The sequence below is a fragment of the Heloderma suspectum genome, chromosome 4 (assembly GCF_057233095.1).
Source record: "Heloderma suspectum isolate Gila_16-S chromosome 4, 16-S_ref, whole genome shotgun sequence".
In the NCBI taxonomy this organism is placed as follows: domain Eukaryota; kingdom Metazoa; phylum Chordata; class Lepidosauria; order Squamata; family Helodermatidae; genus Heloderma; species Heloderma suspectum.
Genome location: NC_139461.1, coordinates 84,394,232 through 84,415,864, shown reverse-complemented (window position 1 = coordinate 84,415,864; position 21,633 = coordinate 84,394,232). Strand labels below are relative to the sequence as shown.

General features: G+C 42.5%; 1 protein-coding gene across 5 annotated transcripts in view; it reads right to left on the bottom strand.

Annotated features, from left to right (window-relative positions):
- The window catches only part of PTPRM (protein tyrosine phosphatase receptor type M), a 616,517-nt gene that overhangs the window by 179,681 nt on the left and 415,203 nt on the right, over positions 1–21,633 (bottom strand). The window contains exon 14 of one of the 5 annotated variants that reach the window (XM_084849822.1): positions 17,461–17,535. The exons of the other annotated variants lie outside the window; for them this stretch is intronic. Within the exon in view, the coding sequence (XP_084705948.1) occupies positions 17,461–17,535 (75 nt within the window). The remainder of the gene's footprint in view (positions 1–17,460; positions 17,536–21,633) is intronic. 5 annotated transcript variants of the gene reach the window in all.

Genomic DNA, 21,633 nt, shown 5'->3' with positions numbered 1-21,633 from the left:
GCAAAAGACTCCTTCTAAGCAATTTATTCACAAAACGGGAAGCGGCTGATGATCATACCACTGGCACCAACATTTAATATCTGTTTAAATGAGATAACCAGTGCCTTAGAGCAGCTACTGTCTTAAGCTTTTACAGCATCTTCTTTACAAAAAACAACAACGCTGTTTGTTTTGTTTACTGTATAATGTGATGGAACATCAGACTCCATGTCTCATGAAACATCCATTTTCTCCACTAAATAATGTTAGCCTGAAAAGTGTTAAGGATGTAGTATTCAATTCACTATCCTGACCCCGTTAAAGGACTTCTGACTTTTTAATCAAAATATGACAGTATTCATCATTTGAGGCACCATGTCACCTTCACAAGGTAGACAGACAATTCAAACAAGTCTGATTTATAAGCTTCCTCATTAAAGTTCCTTTGGATTGACATGGATGTGGGCGGAGAAAGAGTAAAATATAATTAAACTTTAACGTTAGGGGACCAGCACACTCCTGTTTTCATCAAGGTCTCTGAAAGCCCTGATTAAGTTCTAACCCTTCTTTCTTTTTCTTTTGTCTAGAAACCATGGTAATGAATAATCATCCCTAGGACAGATTTTTTATTGCTCAGCATCAAACGATGCCAAACTTTCAAGGATACTCAATTCTCACTGAGTCAAACCAGGGTCAAATTTAAAAAACTATTTTTGCCAAAGTCTATAACCAATGGATTGCCATATTAGGTGAATAAATCTTGCTATCCATTTTGGTGCCTAATAATGAGCAGAGCCTTTTTCTGAGTTTCTCTGTGGATGCAATATACAGGATCTCTCCACACTGGCACAAATCTCTGAGTCAATTGTACAACAGCTTGACAGCTGATCCACAATATCTAAACTGCAAAATGGAGCAAGCAATACTGGAGTTACACTAGCACAGAGAGCTATATCACCATTGGTTATCTCTTGCCATATCGCTCTTGCTTTGCCTGATATGATGCATCCCACAATCTTTCCTCCTGTTTCTTGCCAGATCTGAGCCCAAGAAGAGTCAGGTGAGGAAAATACTGACACAGACTGTGGGTTAAATCCAATGTCATGCTAGCAGAGGTTTGCTAGCTCAACAGGACTTTCTCCCTTTCTCTTCCCCCTGAAGTCCTCTACACTGCCCGAAAATCTGCTCCGGAGGGTTTCCCAGTCCTCTGGAGCAGATTTTGAGGGTGCACAGGTGGTTGGGGGTATTGTCCCCTCCCGGTTCTGCTGACAGAAGCAGTTCTGTGAATGGAATGACACCATTAGACACAAATGCTCATCACATGGAAGTATGATATGCAGATGGTAAGGTTTTACTATTGTTCCCAACTAACTTACACTGGAACTCACATATATAAAATTTATTTATACTTCCAGCAGGCTGCAGCTCCTTTCACCACATATAAACACTAGCAAAAGTGACAAAAAGGCTGGCATTTTGTCCTGATTTTAAAAGTACTGCGGTGAGGAAACATCAGTTATTGAGAGGTATACAAATATTGTTAATAACTAAACAAAAAAGAAAATAATGAACTAATGCTTTATATCAGGGGTGGGCAAACTTTTTGGGATCTACTTTGTTGTTGTTTTTATTAGTACCCTGTGATCTACCTAGTGGAGCCTTGTGCAAAAGATATACCCTTACAATTCAGGAATTCTGAAATCAGGGATTTCTTCTGAATGCTAGAACTAAACTGAAGTTACAGTCCTTCTATGTAAACCCCCAGTCCTGGTCCTAAGCTTTCTTTATTTCAGAAGTAGAACTTAGGGTGTGTGGGAGTCACTTTGGGTCTGTTATTGATAACCAGTTGGGAGTCAGAAATCCTTGCTGATCTATTGCAAATCACCCAGAGATCTACCAATGGAGCCAGATCTACCTTCTGCCTACCCCTGGCTTATATCACAATATCCAACTTAGTGTGCAATCCTATGCATGTTTAGACAGGGAAAAGCCTTTTCTCTAAACGTGCATAGGATTGCGCCCTTAATGCTGCACTTTTTTCTATCTATGTCAGTTCTTGGGGCATTGCTGTAGTCCAGCAGAAGGATTACATCAGCAGGCAGAGTCTGGTGCAAACACTGGCAAGACAGTACAAGTGGGGTGATACTTTCCCTTAATTCAGTGGTTCAGAAGCACACTACTTCTTTCCAAGAAAAGCAAAACAAAACACCAGCCATTTTAATTGATCTACGCATCTGCCACACTTTCCCTCACAGCCTTAGCAGAAGCAGTATGAATTTTTAGCAGAGCTTATCCAACAGAAATAAAAGGTAACATGGGAATGGGAGGCTCCAGATATGACCCAATAATCTGAGAAAAAAGACTTCTTTCTGCCACGTGGCATGACTTTACATTTCTTTTTCACTGTGCTTCTTATGCTCTTACTCTTGAATCTTCTAACTAAGAGCTTCCTTGTCCCTAAGGAAATAGAATTGTGATCTCTGACACGTGAGACCCCAAAGTGTGCCAATCCCCGCAAATCTGGCATGCACACACGTTTACAGAAGCTTGCCCCACCCCCTTCTGTGCCTTCCCGTTTATGCCATGGCAAGGGGGCAAGCATCTGCAGAACACCACCAGCACAGCAGCCAGCCCTGGTGCTGTACTTGGCAGCCAATTGTGGTCTCATGCCTGCCCGGTCTCATGAGGTGCTGCACTGACAGTATCTCAGCTGCACCTGTACAGGAGTCCATAGGATCAAGTAGTTTGGCTTGTGATCTAGCCAGCAGTTAGGAATGTCTAAGCCCCCCTGAAACAAACATGACTTCAGTGAATGGACTGGAATGAAGCGCAAAAGATAGGAGGCGTGAGCTAGAAAAAATGCTTTGTTTTAATGCTTTTGAAAGCAAACGCGTCATTCATGGTAACTGAACGCATCATTGCCTTTTTTTCAATGTAACCTTGTAAGTATGACAAAACATGTATTTAAAAGTAAAATCAGACTGTTTTGCTGAATACACACACAAAAGCCTCTAATTTCTTCCCCTATCGTACCAAGAATCCTTTCCTTTATTAGAGCACACTGCTTTCACTTTCACTTTCCAATGAAGCCTGATCAGAAGTGGGGGCAAGTTCTTTACTTAAATGCACTTGGTCAATGCATTACTCCAGGTCTTGTACAGATGGTCTGATCAACTAATGTCATGCTATAGTTTTAAAATAGCCAGGAAAATAGGCACAGCAAAGCTCAGTCACCAATGAAACCTACTTTTCCTGTTCTTAACCAGTCCATGATGGTTTTTATTTCTGGTTTTTCTGTTCTAACATTTGACCTGTGTGATACTGAAACTGGTTAATATCCATTTGCTCCTCCTAAGGGCAAGGTAGATGATCACGCCTTCAAAAAAACTCATATCCTCAAGAGGCATGCAATCAGATTATTATGCAGGCAGCAGGATCCAAGTAATATCACTTTTCAGCACCTACCCTAACTCATATTGCAGATAAGGTCAGGGAAATGAAATGTTATACCCCTGTATGACAGCTGCATTGTGATTAGGAGCATGGAATCATGCAAAATAGGACAGGACTAAATTATCAAATAGTGGTATGCCTCTGCCTTTGATTATCCAATTCAAGGGGTCTGCCACAATGCAAGAGGGTAGAGAACAGGAAGACATGCAATTCTATCCTAACAGATGTGAAATTGTTCCATTTCTGAGCAGAACATGATCCTGTACACTTGCAAGTGAGATGTGGTTGAGGCAGAAACTGGGTAAAATGCTAAAGATTTCAATCAGGACATCAGTTCAAGGAGCTAATCTGTATTCACAGTCAATGGTGCACTGAGGTCTTCAATCCTAAACAGGCTGAATTCAGGAATGGTAACAGGAAAGGAGGCAAAGCATAGTTACAGCACAAAGGAGGGGCAGAAGGCAAAAGCACAGCAAGAGCCTTCGGGTTACTCAGGACACAAAATGCTCCCCAGATGTGTTAGACTTCCACTCCCATCATCCCAAGCGAGGATACCCAGTACTGGTTGGGGAGTTGTAGTCCATACATCTGGAGGGCAGCAGGTTGCAGAATGCTTCTGTAGGGATTGTGAGAGCCAAATACATCTTGGCTCATCCCCAACCTATCTGAGTGTGTCCAGTGAGCCTGCTCATCATGCATGACTCACAGCTAGAATGAGTCCTATGCCAACACCCCTTAAACACCTTGCTGGAAATAATTCACTGGCAGGAACTGTGTGGTATTATGGCAGCTCTTAAAAGCTGTAAATCAAATGAACGATGCTTGCAGAACTCAAGTGTGCCAAAAAACAAAAAAATTAAGAGAAGCATATAGATGATGAAATGGTAGCACAACATCTGTATACTTATGAAAAGAAACTATTAATTCAGTTTTGATCTGCTTGACAGAACACACTGTGCTCATTATAGTATTCCTTATCCAAAACATAGCTATGGCTTTATTTTCAGTCATTACTACTTTAAATGTGTGTAGACTTCCCATCCATATGGTTAAAGTTATGATGAGTGATATTGCCAAAGTTCTCACCTGGCTCAGAATATGAACTCGGCCGGCTCATAACGCACACCTGTATTATCAAGCAACAACCATTTCTCCTGAATATTCTTCTCTTGTTTTGATTCTAATTTGACTCAAAGCACCTCCCTCCCTGGTACAAGGGACCCCTGAAAATGTAGTTTTCTAGGATCCCCAAATCCTAATTTCATTTATTTATTACATTGTTATTCCAACCTTCCTCCACAGAGTCCAGGGTAGTGCATTCTGCCCTGCATTTTATCCTCAGAACTATATGTGAGGTAGATTAGGCTTAGAAAAAGCAATTGGCCCAACATCAGTTCATGACTGAATTTGAATTTGAACCCTAGTCTCCCTCATCCTAATCTTATACTCTAACCACTACACCACACTGGCTCTGAATCTGAATCCTTAGCATATTGTATAATGTTCTGGATGCAAGGGGCTCTGGGAAATTTCTTTCCAGGGTACCTTATGACTATTTTAAGGATTCAGGTGCTTTGGGAAAACTATATTTCCCAAGTTCCTTTGTATCTGGGATGCTGACATAGCAGTGTTCAAGGCGTCAGGAAGAGAGGAATAGATGACTTTGAAGGAAGACGCTAGTCACTAGACTGTAGTGAGACATCCCTGCCATTGCTGTCATCACTCTTGCTAGGCTAGGTAAGTGGCAACAGAATGGGACAGTGAGGCAAAATATAGGGACTTGTGGGAGAGGGACAAAGCGTCGTGGTAGGGTTTGAGGGACATTCACCCATCACTAATTATGACATGTTACAAGTAACAGATGAACTACAGGCAGGATAAATTTGTGAGAAAATTTGTTTTTGCTCAATGCCCTCAATGTTTCCTTCAGTATAAGGCCTGAATACGTTAGCAGTGTAAACTAGTTGGTAACATTCCCTTTCATTCTTACCAAATGTCAGTACTTAATAGTTTAAATTCTAAGACAAAGATTAGTAAACTGAGTTTTAGGACTATTATGAAAGCATATCATACCATAACTCTATCTTCCCACAAAAGCATGTAACCTAGCATTTTATCGGTGGTCCTCCTATCCATCCAAATGGATCAGAATTAATTACAGATTGTCCATCAATAGTTCAAAATAGTTTGACACAGATCTACAATGGAACCCTTTGAAGATTTTGATGGTATCTGTAGTTTTTGTTCCGGATTCATTATTAAATCCTACAATAAACTTCCAGAAGATTCCATCACATGTAAAACGAACAAACAGGGACTGAGATGTTCGAGTTTTCCAATAGGAGCACAGCCAGATTGTTTTCCCTGCTTAAGCAAAATAGAAAGTATCAGATTCAGCAGATATTCCTTGGTGGTGCAGATGAGCTTTTGAAACCCTTTTGGAAGCTGATTAATTAGGACTGGGTGGGGGGTAAGAAGGGGATTATAGCATGGAATTATTCCCTACGGATTTGCCTTCTGAAGCACCTGATGATTGCCAATTGGGAATTAATTTTATAAACATAATTAAAATCTCAGTGTATGTGTATGTAGGTGGGAAAGGAATAAACACATCAAGGTTTAGCACCAATACAATTCACAGGCACACAGACACAGAAGGAAATGAAAACAGACCAGAGTAACAGCCAAACATACGTGTGTGTGTGTGTGTGTGTGTGTGTATCCCCTGACCAAAGAGAATTATATACAGCATGTGAGACCTACAACAAAATGTTGCAGTGTAGAGTGCTACTGTTCAGGGTTCTAGCCAGTCAGCCATACATGCCCCTTTCCAGGGGACTCCATTCCATCTTTCCTCCACCCTCACCTCCCACAATAGTAAGTCAGCGTCCTGTGTCCAGTGAGTATGCTCTGCCCTCATTGGGTTGTTTTTGGGTGTCCAACGCTTAGGTTTTTGTTTGTTTCAGCAATAGACACACAGACCTTCCTCTCTCTGATACCTCCACCAGAAAAAAGTCTTATTCTTTTGCAAAGTGGGTATAAAAATGAGAGAGAAGGAAGGTACATTTTGTGGGAAACATCCCTCCCTTCCTCCCACCACCATTTTGGCTTGGCACTACAAGACCACAGGAATGATGGTGTCTAAAGCAGGCTTACAGGATTAATGGCATATACAGTCAGGGACAGAAATACTGGAACAAGGATAACTGTTTTGGCATTTGGCCTCTGTACACCACCACATTGAAGTTGAAAGGAAACACACCCAGATGGGAGCGAAGTCAGGACTTTCAGCTGTAATTCAAGGGGTTGGACAAAAGTGAGGCACCAACCATTCAGGAAGGACAGCCTCTGGCATACACACACACCCATCATTGGTGGCTCATAAGTAATGGAATGAATGGCTGACAAGCAGCTGCATGGCCAGGTGGGGCCTGTTTCCTGGGTACCCCACGACCAATCAAGCAGATAAAAGGCCTGGAGGTGGTTCTGAGTGTTACATTTGCATTTGGTAGCTGTTCACTGGAACCCCCAACATGAGGTCCAAAGAGGTGTCCATGCGAGTGAAGGAGGCCATCATTAAGCTGAGGAAACAAAATAAACTCCACATAGAAATAGCAAAAACATTGGGAGTGGCCAACACAACAGTTTGGAACATCCTGAAAAAGAAGGAATTAACTGGCAAGCTCAGCAACAGCAAAAGGCCTGGAAGACCATGGAAGAGAACTAAAGTGGATGACCGCAGAATTCTGCTCGTGGTGAAGAGGAACCCTTTCACAACATCTAGCCAGGTCAAGAACGCTCTTGAGGAGGTAGGCATGTCATTGTCAACATCTACAGTCAAGAGACGGCTTTATGAATGTAAATACAGAGGCTTCACAACAAGGTGCAAACCACTGGTAATGCTCAAGAACCGAAAGGGCAGATTAGCCTTTGCCAGCAAATACCTAAAAAGGCCTGCCCAGTTCTGGCATAAGATTCTTTGGACTGATGAAACCAAGATTAACTTGTACCAGAATGATGGGAAGAGAAAAGTATGGAGAAGGAAAGGAACAGCTCATGATCCAAAGCATACCACATCATCTGTCAAACATGGTGGAGGCAGTGTTATGGCATGGGCATGTATGGCTGCCAATGGAGCCGGGTCACTGGTGTTTATTGATGACCTGACTGCTGATAAAAGCAGCAGGATGAATTCTGAAGTGTATAGGGCTATACTTTCTGCTCAGATTCAGACGAATGCTGCCGAACTGATAGGACGGTGCCTCATACTGCAGATGGATAATGACCCAAAACATACAGCAAAAGCTACCCAAGAGTTTCTCAAGGCAAAGAAGTGGGATGTTCTGCAATGGCCAAGTCAGTCACCTGATCTTAAGCCAATAGAACATGCTTTTCACTTATTGAAGACAAGACGGAAGGTAGAAAGACCCATAAACAAGCAGCCGCTGAAGGCAGCTGCAGTAAAGGCCTGGCAAAGCATCTCGAGGGAGGAAACTCAGCATTTGGTCATGTCCATGGGTTCCAGACTTCAGGCAGTCATTGACTGCAAAGGATTTTCATCCAGGTATTAAAGGCGATCCTTAAGTCTGAAATGATGTTGGTTTGTTCCATTACTTATGACCCACCAACGATGGGTGTGTGTGTATGCCACTGGCTGTACTTCCTCAATGGTTAGTGCTCCACTTTTGTCAAACCCCTTGAATTACAGCTGAAAGTCCAGACTTCACTCCCATCTGGGTGTGTTTCCTTTCAACTTCGATGTGGTGGTGTACAAAGGCCAACTGCCAACAAGTTATCCTTGTTCCAATATTTCTGGCCCTGACTGTATTCATAGAAAAAGTATAGTCTTTGCAGTCTGTTCCTGAATTAACAAATACAATAGAAATTTATCTGGAGAGAGAGAGAGAGAGAGAGATGGATGGATGGATAGATGATAGACAGGCTCTGTGTTAACACACATTAATAACAGCATTAACGTTGAAGACAATGCCCTCAATTAGAAAATGGATAATATACCTGCTACATCATTTTGCTGGATCTCCTTTAAGGGGATACCCAAACTCCCTGCATTTCACAACAGTATCCCTCCCCCCCTTCCCATGTTAAAGTAGGTACTCCTTATTCATAATTGTTTTAATTAGAAAATAATTTCAGAGTTGCCCTTTGGCCCTGAAAGAGCCCCCAAGATTATTTACAATTGAAAGCTTTAAAACGATTTACAAACGTTGAAATTTACAAGATTATCCACCCAAACCCTCAAGTTCTTTATATTTGAAATATTGGTGTATCACCTTCCTGCCCAGAATCACGCAGACTAGGAATTCAGATCCTGCTTCAACTCATGTGAATATGTTTAGACTTGATAATTATACAGGGGAAGATGTAAAGTAATAAGGCAGTGTACAACACTGCCAGCCTCCTTACACTATTGATGTACCACTAACATAAGTGACCTTTATGGTATGGCAATAGCATAAGCTGGTGCAACAGGTTTCCCCGAAAAACCCGTTGCACCAGCTTATGCTATTGGAGTACCACTAGAGATCACGAACGCTAGTGCTATGTCAACAGCACAAATGGACCAACAGTTTTGGATACTGCCCATTGTTTTTATGTTCTACCTATAATCATTGGCTTTGATCCTAAAATCAGGTGCTTTAAGGAACTTCATGGAAGGAAGGTTATCTGTCCCTCCTTCTTCCCTCAGCGGTGGCTTAGTGGTTAAGACGCTGAACTGCAGACTGGAAGGTTGGCAGGACAGCAGTTCGAGACCCGAGTGCCACGTGACAGAGTAAGCTCCTGTCTTCAGTCCCAGCTCCTGCCAACCTAGCAATTCGAAAGCAAGAAATTGCAAGTAGATAAATAGGTACCGCTTCGGCGGGAAAGGTAACAGCGTTCCGTGCACCACGGTGTTCAGTCACGCTGGCCACATGACCATGGAAGCGTCTTCGGACAGCGCTGGCACTTCAGCTTAGAAATGGAGATGAACGCCACCCCCTAGAGTCGGACACGACTGGCTAGGGACACCTTTACCTTTTACCTTCTTCCCTACAGCTACCTGCAACCACCGAAAAGCTTCTCCAGCAGGTTGGGGTGCTCTCCTAAAAATTCTGCATTGGGAACAGGGGGCTATGTGGAGGGAGGAGGAAATGGGGACATTAACATCACGCTATCTGCCTTCTTTGAGACATAAACTGATATTTTTATTCATGTGTTTGCACTTGCTAACAAAGCTGACATATTTTGAGCAGGGCTGTGTGCCAGCCTGCACCACACAGATGATACAAACATTTCACATTTGATAGAAATTACACTGCTGTGCCTCAGGAAACTTACATTTGCTCAGTTAATTTTTTTTAAAAAAATTCTCTACAATAATGAGAATAAAACTGTCTTTGTGGCACAGCCGTATTTGGATTATGAATCACTGTCTAAAGTGCATCTAGGTAATGCAGCAAACCCAGATGCCAACTCCATGGCCATATCCACTTGGGCAACATTATTACAGGACACAATAACATCAGCAATAACATCAGAAGCTCATTCACCAGTTCCTCCTCCAACATGATATATAACATCACCTGCCAACAATGCCTAGCAGCTGCCTACATAGAACAAACAAGTCAGACTCTACACTAGATAAGAGAGAATAAATCTAGCATCAAAAATTTCAACATTCAGAAACTAAAGGGAAAACTTTTCAGTCTCCGATGACACATTCCTGCTGACCTAGAAGTCACAATTCTTCAGCAAAAGAACATCAAAGAGAGAAAGAGATTCCAGAGTAAAAGTGCTGAACTAGAATGGTGGTATTTACTTGGGACTTAATAAGGATCGAGAGTTTTAAAAATCCAAATGTATTTGTTAAATTAGCATGGAGAAACTGGGAAGGTAGTGTTATTATCCCTTATGGTTGTTGTGAAGGCTCACCATCCCTATCTTGCAGGAACATTTTAGTCAGTGGCAGCTGGTGACTCCAGCTCTGGAGGGGCTGTGATTCCATTCAGGGTTTTAGTTACCACCAGCCAAAAGTCTAACAGCACTACCCAAGGTGCTGAAAGGTGTTATCCAAGGTGCTGAACCCTATCCCCAAAATGGGCTCAGCACCTTAGACAGCACCTTTCAGCACCTTCAATAGCACCATCAGAGTTTTGGCTGGTGGTAACTAAGTCCCTGAATGGAATCACAGCCGCTCCGGAACTGAAGTCACCAGCAGCCACTGATGTTAGTTTCCCTTGAAGATGACTTGGGAGCTTCAATTAGTTCAGAATTCAGCTGGTCTAGCTAGGTGGAGCCTATACTCCACCTGCATCAATACTTTAAGAATTACATTGGCTACTACTAATTCATTTAAATCCCAATTCAAGGTGCAGGGCTTTACCTTTAAAGCCCTAAAGGTCTCAGGGGCTAAATCCCCGAGGGAACACCATATCATCTGGGCTGTGTATTAAGATCTTCAGATGAGGTACTTCTCCAAGAACCATAAGCTGGTGAAATAGGTTATGTCTGTACAAGCAAAAGGATCTTTTCTGTGGTGGCACCCAAATTTGGAATACCTTCTTCTCCAATAAAGTTCAACTAGTGCAAACATTACAATCTTCTCAGTGCTAGGTCAAGACATGCTTATTTACCCAGGCATTTTAAACTGGCTTTATTACTTCTGTCTGCAGTTGCATACTTCCTGTCGCCTCTCCATTTTATATTACATGAAAGATATGTGTTTGTTTTATTATGTTATACTTTTATTGTTGTACAGTGCCCTCAGATATCTTAGGATGAAGGACGTTCTAGAAAATTTTAGCACCAATAAATAAACAAGCACACTTTGCACAGAAATATAATGGTCTTTTGGTTCCACTGTTTGCAATCCACCTCCCTCAATACTGGTACATGTGTTTTTATGTTTGTCTGTGTGTGTATTAAATCTACCAAATGAAGATAATACTTCATGTAGTGGATGAAGTGGGCTATAGTCTACAAAAGCGTATACCACAATAAATATGTTAGCCTTTAAGGTGCCACAGTTCTTTTTGGAATTTGCCGTAACAGACTGGAAGTAGCTGAAGTGGTTATTGGAAACAGACTATAATTGTTGGCTTCGGTTATCTTTGTTTAAAACTCTCCTAAACTAAACCAGTTCAGCTTTCTAAACACAGACATTTTATGGGCAATTACACTGAAATGTTTCTATCAGATTTTCATATATAGTTTGAAATCAGTTCTGAACTGCAAAGACTTGCATCAGTAATCACAAAAATAAATTTCCTGTGTCCCAAGCAAAGGCACATGGCCAGCTTTCATAAGCTTGGGAAAAGTGGCTGTGTACTTCTCTACTCTTTGTGGGACCGGAGGCACAGATTGTAATTTCTGCATTCCCTCCCCATCATTAGCCAGGATGGAAAACAGAGAAGGCTAAGAAACTTACACAAGACTACTTCTGAAGGACACACAGGTATGGAATTAGTAGTAAGACTAATTAGAGATGTAGGGTGGATTCAGAGTAGCAGTTTTCTTTCGGCAGAAGTTGGCTCGAACAGACTAGACATTGGGGGAATCAACTGGAGTAAAACTGTCTGGATTAACAAATGATGGATGAATGGCCAGATTTTGGAATCTTGCCTTAACAAGTGGCATCCATAGGTAAGTAGCCCACAATGGAAAGAGATGTTTTTTAAAGGAAACGTAGATAGGTTTCCCGTTTACAATGACTATGAGGTGACGCATCTTTGCTGTCTAATAAGATGTTATACTATAAATAGCCAGCCTTCTCAGAGTTCTAAACAGTGCACCTACAGCCAATTTGCAGAGATGCGTAATGTTCTCCCAGGCCATAAAGCAGGGATGAATGTGTTCCTTAGTTACTACATGGTCTAATTGGTTACTATATGGTCTGTAGCAGCCTTGACTTGAGCACCAATAATGTTCCATAGCTAGAATAAATCTTAATCCTTCCTTAGGCCTTCATCATCTCCATAGATTGGTTTTAGCTCAACTACCCCAAAATATTTATTTTATAAAATATGCTTCAGTCAAAACACCCAAGGCAGTGTACACGTAAAATACTGTCAGAATAAAACAACACATAGAAACAGTTAACTGTAAAAAGGAACAAAACAGCAGCCATCATGTGCCCTTTTGCAATCCTGGTAACAATTCTGCAATGATTCTATTGCAGAAAGTACCCTCAGCATAAGTTATTAGAACAATGATCATAAGGATTACCAATTATCACAATGCAATTTTGGGACTCTTGATGTGAGCCACTTGACTGGGTTTTTTTGTAATCATGGTCAGGCATCAAACCCCCTTCCTAGGTTTTTCACGAATAACGACACAGAAGCCCTAATATCACACTGATAACTTTTCTTATCAGGTCTTCACTATACTCTACATACCATTGGAAGAGGATTGTTTCTTTGCTATCTTTTAGTATTTACGGGGACTGTCATCAGCAGCAGAAGATGCGCTGTTTTTATTTTCTTCTGCATTATTCACGAACTATAGCTATTTATTTGTGTTGCACATGGATAAACAGACTTAAAATGTACTTACTCCCAATGGGAAGACCAATTCCTGGAAGAGAATACTTACTATCTGACCCAGTAGTTTGCTTGAAAAAGGAAGTGGGGGAAAGAAAAGAGCTGCTCCAGGGGCAGGAGAGGTTGGGAAGAACGAGCAGCTCTTGTGGAAATTCTGTATCCTCTTAGCATTTTCTTGTAACTATACTGTTTTATAGATGAAACTGCCACAGCAAAATGACAAATACAACACATAAAAGAACAAAAAGGGGCAATAAATCACGAGTGACGCTTGCAGCCTATTAAAATGCATTCAGCTGGTGTTGCAGAAAGGAGAGCATTTTCCATTCACTTTCCATTCTGCTCTGCAGAATAGGGCGAAACAGAATCTTTGAACTATCAGTGTAACAAATGCTGGAGCTCTAATAGAAGCAGATATACTGGCAATAAGGTTGGTGACAAAGGCAGGCTGGGCAACTGATGAGGGTTGTCAGTCAGAAGACTTTATCTAACTTGGCTGAGATGCTACAGCTGAGAACAGCTCTACACTTTGCAAAATATTGCAATGGTGTTTGCTATGGGTATTTGCAGCAAATCTTTAAGTGTGAACCACAGATGTACATAATTAAACACCAGTGTATGTGCTTCTGGGAACTCTGACTGGGCTGTGGATGTCCAACATATGAACACAGATGTTTAAAGCTAGATGACTCTCATTCAGACTTTTTACATGTTTGTTCTGGGAAACACTGGCATACCAGAGGCAAACGTGGTTGAACATAAGGTATGGAGATGGTCTGAGATGCAAGTGTCTAGAAAAAAATTGAATCCTTGGTGCCAGATACAAACAACAATTGTGGGGAAAACGGGGGAATGGTGGAAAAACAGGTACTGACAATTATATATTAAATGACAACACTTTAAATTAAGTTAAAAGCAGGGGAGGAATACCATAATTTAGGGCAGAATTTGTTCATTCCCAAACCAATGTTGGGCAGCGTTCCCACAACTCCAGATGTGCTGGGAGGAAAATATGGGATTTGCTGGCCAACCCATCTCGAGCGTGCCAGGTTGGGAAGGGCTGATTTTGGTAACAATGGGAAAAATGACAAAATTGATGGGTAAATTGTATAGATATCAATGGTTCTAAACACACTTTTGGCTTAACTGGGTAGTAGATGAAGTTGCCTAAATGAAAAGTACATTTATTTTCACATAAGAGAAGTCCAGTCAAATTTTATGCACCGGTTTATGAGTCGGTCGTTTCTTTAGTCACGTGTAAAGAAAGAAGTTACTGCAAAAACGTATGTGGATTTTGAATTTATGTTCAAGGCTATTATATATGCATTTGTTAATTATGCTAGTTTCAGCTAACCACTCTGCTGTTTAGCTGACAAAGCTGGAAGGCTGCCTCAGCAACAAATCATGTGGTACTAATTTAGATCATGTTTCACTAAAGGTGCTTAGCAGCTACTGACTGCTACCTCTTCAAGCAGAAAATTCACTTTAATATACAAGAGGGAAAGAGTATTGCAGAAAGGAAAAGCAGTCTTGCATGCTACTTACAGACACGAGAATGTGGAGCACATATGCTCAGCAGAGGCACTGTGGGAATTTCTACCTCGCACTGGAGCTTCTTCTCATCAATAGACCATTTATACAAGGATGGTATTTTGCTTTATATCAGACAGAGCATTTGCAGGATATCAAAGGATGCCCCAAGCATACCTATACATAATGTTTAATTTGAAACAAGAATATAATAAATCAAAACAGTTTTTTATTCCCCTAAAGCAGCCTTCCCCAACCTGGTGCCCTCCATGTGTGGCCAATGGTCATGTTGGCTGGAAATTATGGGAATTGCAGTCCAACACATCTGAACAGCACCAGGTCAGGGAAAACTGCCTAAAGGAATGGCTAACAGTGAGGTTCCTTGGGCAAGCATGTCTTTAAATTATTTGCAACCTATTGCCCTTGCCTAAAGATACCTGCCAAGCTAGATTCCCAGTGCCAGAGTCGTCAAACCCCTCCATCCCTGTTGCATTTTCTGGTAAGGCCTGCATGAGGGGGCACCAGACAGACAGCGGTCACTTAGTGACCTAAAACAAGCTCACACTTCAACTACCCACAAAAGGGAACCTATTTCCCCACCCTTCTATTTTTCTTTCAACATAAACCTTTCCCTTCCCTGTTATTTTGATGTTTTCTTGACAATCCATTCTGTACCCCCTAAAACACTTCACAGAGAGAACTTTTAGATTCTTTCTTGGTTGCTGAGCCAACAGTTTTATTGCTATAATTTATACACTGAGTAACAGTTTTATACACAGTTTGGTGATGCATCAAGTTCAGTCTTGGAAATAACTAATTTTGACCAAACTGCACATCCATGAAGCCTCAGAGAAATTTTTGCTCACCTCATTCGCCTAAGAACATAACAATAAATATCACCATTTCCATATCTACTAGAGGTATGATATCTACAAGGAAGCAACTACTTGGGACTCTATCAATTTGGCCATTATTTGCAACCTTTGTGCAGGAACTTGATAATCTGTAATTACCACTGAACATTCCAGAACTGGCAGCTGGTTATGAAATTCATTGCATAAGAAACACTAAGGGAAAACAGGCCAGGGAAAACAGAGGGAAAAACACATGCATGCATGTGTACAAGTTATTTGGAAACTCTAGATATCTGACACACCTTGCAGGGTTTCCATGGATGTCTGACACCATGGCTGTCAGGAGAGCCCTAGCTGCCTCTTGCACTCCCCCCCTCATAGCCAACCCAGGACTCAGACGACGAGGATTCTTTCTGAGGCTTTATTCCTTTATGACTCTTTCAGATACTAATCACTAGCAACTAAGCAAGGAACAGCACTGGGAAAAGATAGCAGAGTAGCCTAAGCTCCGGGTAAGGCAGTTGGTCCCCGTTTGAAGGGGAACCACGGGAAGACTCTGAACTTATGGGCTATGGAGAGATCCTCCCTCTTTCCCTTGGGTCCTCGGGACATGACCGTTGTTTGAGCGCCAAACGAGCGGAGCGCCTCCTTTCGGCGCCCTCCATCTGTCGTCACTCCCTGCGTCTGCGCCGAGCATCCAGCAAGCCCCCCTCCAGCGCTCTCTCACTGCCAGGGTCACTATCTATCCCAGGAATACTGGCAGGAGGAATCTCTGCCAGCTGCTGTGCTTGTGAGAGATGAGCAAACTCCTCTCCCACAGATTGCTGTTCCTCCTCAGAATCAGAATTGCTCTGGGGCTCTATGGGCTCAGTTTCCACCCTGACATTGGTGTGGAAAACTCCATAGAAATAGGGGAGTAAGTTCTTTACATTCCTATGAAGAATTGACAATGCATTTTTCTTCCGGAGAATACATTTGCTTGTAAACTCCATATAGTTTTGTGAATGGATATAGTATGAGAGTAGGGTTTTTTAAAAAAAAAAATTATACCTCACATTAATGAAGTGTGTCTTTATGGGGAGAGGTGTTGGTTAAATTTTTAACATGACAAACTTGAATATCCAAAATGTTGGAACTCTTCAAACAATTATGTTATTAATTAAATTCAAAATATGTAGTTTGGTGGATTTTGCATTCCACTCTGTATTCCACTCTGTGTTTATTTTTTAATATCTGGAATTTATATGTAATGACATGTTTATTTACTTCTACATATATTTAAATAGTATGTTACATTAACTACATTCAGGTAATTAATTTTTTTCAACTTTTCTTATGAGAACATCCCTCCCTGATCCCAGAAGTCATAATAACTTAAATATTTACATATTAGTCATATGTTCTAAAAATCCAAAAACTAAAATGGAGATATATCTAAATAGGATAGGTTGGATACCACGATCTACTCTGTGATGGAGCTGGTAGAAGCTGACTTTTACATCCTTTGTCTCTCTGAGAGCCCCCCCAAGCCCCCTCAATACTTCTCTGAGGATTGGAAGCTCCTACTGAGTTAGTTGTGCTCTGGTACGGGGGGCTGTGGTGGAAGAGAGAGACAACAGGAAATCAAGTGGGACAGTCTTTTGTCAGTTCCTCCTTCCCCCTCAGCACCCCATGCCACAGTCCACCATACTCAACAGGGTCCCCCAACCCCCAGGGTGGCATTTTTAGCTGGCTCTGGAGGGTTGCAGGAAAGTTAGGTTCTTTCGATCCAACCCTATGTGTAAGTATTAAGGTCTTGTAGAATATGTTAGCTGCTGGAAAGTTTGGACAGACAAAACTATTTATGACATTAGACTTAAATGGGATCAACCCAATGCTCAAATACACAATGAAACATGCAGCGGAATAATTTTGCACTCATGAATATAGGTGTTCTGACTCTTCAGTATCCAGCATATTGCTTAACAGATGTAAAAGCTGAACCAAAAATTCTACAAAATGGCAAACCAACTACAAGCAAAGTATGATGAGGATGTAAAGGAAAAAAAGCCAAAAAAGCAAGATGGAAATGGGTAAAATGACTTGTCTATACTTGAGTGTCTGACCTGTTAGTTGGTCGTCGCCTGCAGCAGGGGCGATGCGAATGTATGGTGTTGTAAGCTGAGTCACGATTATCGCAGCTAAGGCAAAGGAAGATTTCCAGGTCAGCATGCATGAGGGAAAAAAAAGCCAGACTGAAGCTAAGCTAGCAAGAAACAATTTGTTCAAATTTTATTGTTTCAATTCCTTACAAACTGAAAGAAAGAAAGAAAGAATAAAGAAAGAAAAAGAAAGAAAGAAAGAAAGAAAGAAAGAAAGAAAGAAAGGAAGGTTAGGAGCGAATTACACTAATAAATTCCTTCACGTAATTTTATACATGCCTAGGTAACACAACCATTTGAGTAAAGGCGGATGTGAACTGGATTGTACACGGGTGAGCTGGAAAAACCCAAAACTACAGGGATAGCTACTGGCTAACCATGTGCACAGTGCAGTCCTCACTAACCTTTCCAATTATTCATTCATGTACTCAACTACATGGAGAATTTAGGGATGGGAACAAGTCCTCAGTTATTCTGTGACCCTTACCAAAGAGCTTTGTATGACATCTTATTCAAATACAAACATTTTTAAAAGTTACATATATTATGCAAAATGTTAAATATGTAAGTGTGGACTGGCTCCACTGGGTTGGAGCAGCATAATTTCCGCATTTCTTAGGCAATGATCCCCAAAGCACTAGTGGAACTACACTTGCTTCCACCCACGTGCACTGGTGCATAAAACGTCATGTTCCAAGTCTTACTTATCCGACAAACAGATTTCTGAAAAATTAATTGACATTTTTATATTATAAGATATCACAACGTATTTCCCATTCTTTAGTTTAAAAATAATTCTTACATATTATTAATTTAATCCTATATCACAAATCCTATATCCCACACATACCAAATGAAGGGTCCCTTTCTGGGCTATGTGCCAAACAAGCTGTGATAACAGAGAGACAAGAATGAATCTCCATTCTCTTTATTTTTTAAGAAACCCCTTACAAATAGGAGCTCAGGGTAGAGGGATTTCCGATCCAAATTGGGACCACAGCACTGAGAGTAGAGTGGTTTAACCCTTTTCTCTTGCAACATTTTGCAACAGGATTGGGATTCTGTTGGTGTACAGCCCACCCCGCTGCCCAACAGTCTCCCTGCCTGAGCTGCCTGAGGTGGTCTCAAGCATGATATTGAGGACCCCAAAGCTTATGGTCTTGGGGGACTTTAATATTCATGCCGAGGCTACTTTGTCAGGAGCAGCTCAGGATTTCATGGCCGCCATGTCAACCATGGGCCTGTCTCAAATAATATCTTGCCCAACACATGTGGCAGGACACACTTTGGACCTGGTTTTCTGTGCTGGATTGGGAGAAAATGATCTGCGGGTGGCGGAGCCAGTAGTGACTCCTTTGGCATGGACAGATCATTATGTGATCAGTTTTGACATTCAGGCCACTTGTAACCTCCGCAGGGGTGGGGGACCAAATTTGATGGTCCGCCCCCAGAGACTGATGAATCCGGATGGATTTTTGAGGTCTCTTGGGGATTTTCCTGCAGGCTTAGCCAACGGTCCTGCCAAGGTCCTGGTTACCGTTTGGAATGAGGAGATGACCCAGGCTATTGAGATGATCACTCCCAAACGTCCTTGATGTCAAGGGCTCCTTGGAAGCCTCTCTCAGTCTAATCCAGTAGCCAAGTCCAGACACAGACAAAGGGATTCTTTTCAAAGCTTTATTCTTCTTTTACAACTTAACAACTCTACTGTTAGCAACTAGATATGAGCAGCAGAGTACCTGTGCCCTAAGTTGGAACAGTTGGTCCCCGTTTGAAGGAGAATCACTGGCAGACCCTGAACTTATGGGCTAGGGAAAGTCCCTCCCCTTTTCCCTTGGATCCTCTGGGCACAACTGTTGCTTGCACGCCAACCGGGCACTACGCCTTCTTTCCGCGTCCTCCATTTTGCGCCGCTCCCTGCGTCAGCATCGCGTGTCCAGCAAATCTGCTTCCCGCGTTCTCTCACTCCCGGGGCTGCTATCTATGCTAGGAATGCTGGTGGGAGGAATCCCTGCCAGCTGTTGGCCCTGGGAAGGATGAGCACGCTCCTCTCCCAGGAGCGGCTGCTCTTCCTCAGAATCAGAACTACTCTGGGATTCTATGGGCTCAGTGTCCACTCTGACACTCGACCTAGTCGTAGAACTGTGTCAGCTACTTGGTATTCTGAGGAGCTGAGGGCAACGAAACAACTGTGTCAACAATTACAGCACAAATGGCAGAAGACTCAAAATGAATACAATCGAACATACGTAAGAATCCTCTTGCGCTCTTATTCTGTGGCAGTGATGGCAGTGAAGAAATCCTGCTTTTCTGCCACCATTGCATCTGCTCAATGTCGTCCAGCGGAGCTCTGTCATGTGATTAAAGGCCTCTTGGAACACTAGTACTCGAACCCTCAAAGGCCCGCTGTGAACAATTTGCCAGACACTTTGCCGATAAAATTGCTCGTATTCATGCTGACTTGGATGTCACTGTTTTGACAGAGTCTGATATGGATGGGGCTGGTGCACCATCTAGTCATGTTATGGATACCTTTCAGCTTGTGCAACCTGAGGATGCTTGGAGGACTGAGGCCTACTATTTGTCCTTTAGATCCTTGCCCATCCTGGCTTGTAAAATCTGCCAGAGCTGTGCTGGATATCTGGACCTCGAAGGTGGTAAATGCCTCCTTGAGGGATAGGCAAGGTCCCTGCAGCTTTGAAAGAAGCTGTGTTGAGGCCCTTGCTGAAGAAACCAAATTTAGATCCCATGGTTCCAGATAATTACCACCCTGTGTCAAATTTGCCATTTTGGGGCAAGGTGCTGGAGCGTGTCGTGGCCTCACAAACTCCAAGCAGTTTGGGATGAAACTGATTATTTAGATCCATTCCAATCAGGATTCAGGCCTGGTTATGGGATGGAAACAGCCTTGGTCGCCCTGGTTGATGATTTATGCCGGGGAATGGATGGGGGGAGTGCAATCCTGTTGGTTCTTCCGGACCTCTCAGCGGCTTTCGATACCATCGACCATGGTATCCTTCTGGATTGTTTACCTGGCTTGGGAGGCACAGTTTTAAAGTGGTTCTGGTCCTTTCTGGAGGTGTGGTCTCAGAAGGTGGTGCTGAGGGACTTTGGTTCCACCCCATGGAACCATGCAGCACCCCACAGGCCATTAGCCTGTGGGGTGCCGCAAGGTTCTATCTTGTCCCCCATGCTTTTTAACATCTACATGAAACCGCTGGGGGAAGTCATCAGGTTTGGGTTGAAATGTTTTCAGTATGTGGATTATACTCAGCTCTACCTCTCATTTCCATCTGCACATCCCAGGGAAGCTGTGGAACTCTTGAACCAGTGTCTGGAGGCTGTTTTGGGATGGATGAGAGTGAACAAGCTGAAACTTAATCCAGACAAGACGGAGGTATTGTGGGCTGGGAAACCAATTACTTCAGATGGAGGTTTACAACTGGTCTTAGATGGGGTTGCACTCCCCCTGACAGACCAAGTGTGCAGTCTGGGAGTCCCCCTGGACTCTGAGCTAATTGGGGAAGCCCAGGTGGCTGAGGTGTCCAGGAGTGCTTTTTATCAGCTTACGCTGGTACGCCAATTGTGGCCCTATCTGGAGAGGACGGACCTTGCCTCACTTATCCATGCACTAGTCATGTCCACGCTGGACTACTGTAATGCGTTATACATGGGGCTGCCTTTGAAGATGGTTCAGAAACTCCTCCTTGTGCAGAATGCAGCCACCCAAGTATTGGTGGAGACAAGGCGATTTGATCATATAACGCCTCTACTGTGCCACCTGCATTGGTTACCAGTGCATTTCCAAGCCCAATTCAAAGTGCTGGTTTTGACCTTTAAACGTCAAACGGTTTGGGACCAAGTTACCTGAAGGACCTCCTTCACCCATATCACCCTGGCCACACTTTAAGTTCAGAAAGAGAGGCCCTTCTCATTTGCCCACTTGTGAAAGCAGCCAGGTGGGTGACCACATGTGAGAAGGCCTTCTCTGAAGTGGCCCCACACCTTTGGAAGAAGCTGCCATCAGAGGTCCGCCATGCTCTGTCACTGCAGATTTTTAAGAAGGCCTTGAAAACATATTATTTTACCTTGGCCTTCTATTGATATGACTGCTATTGTTGCTGTTGCTACTATTAA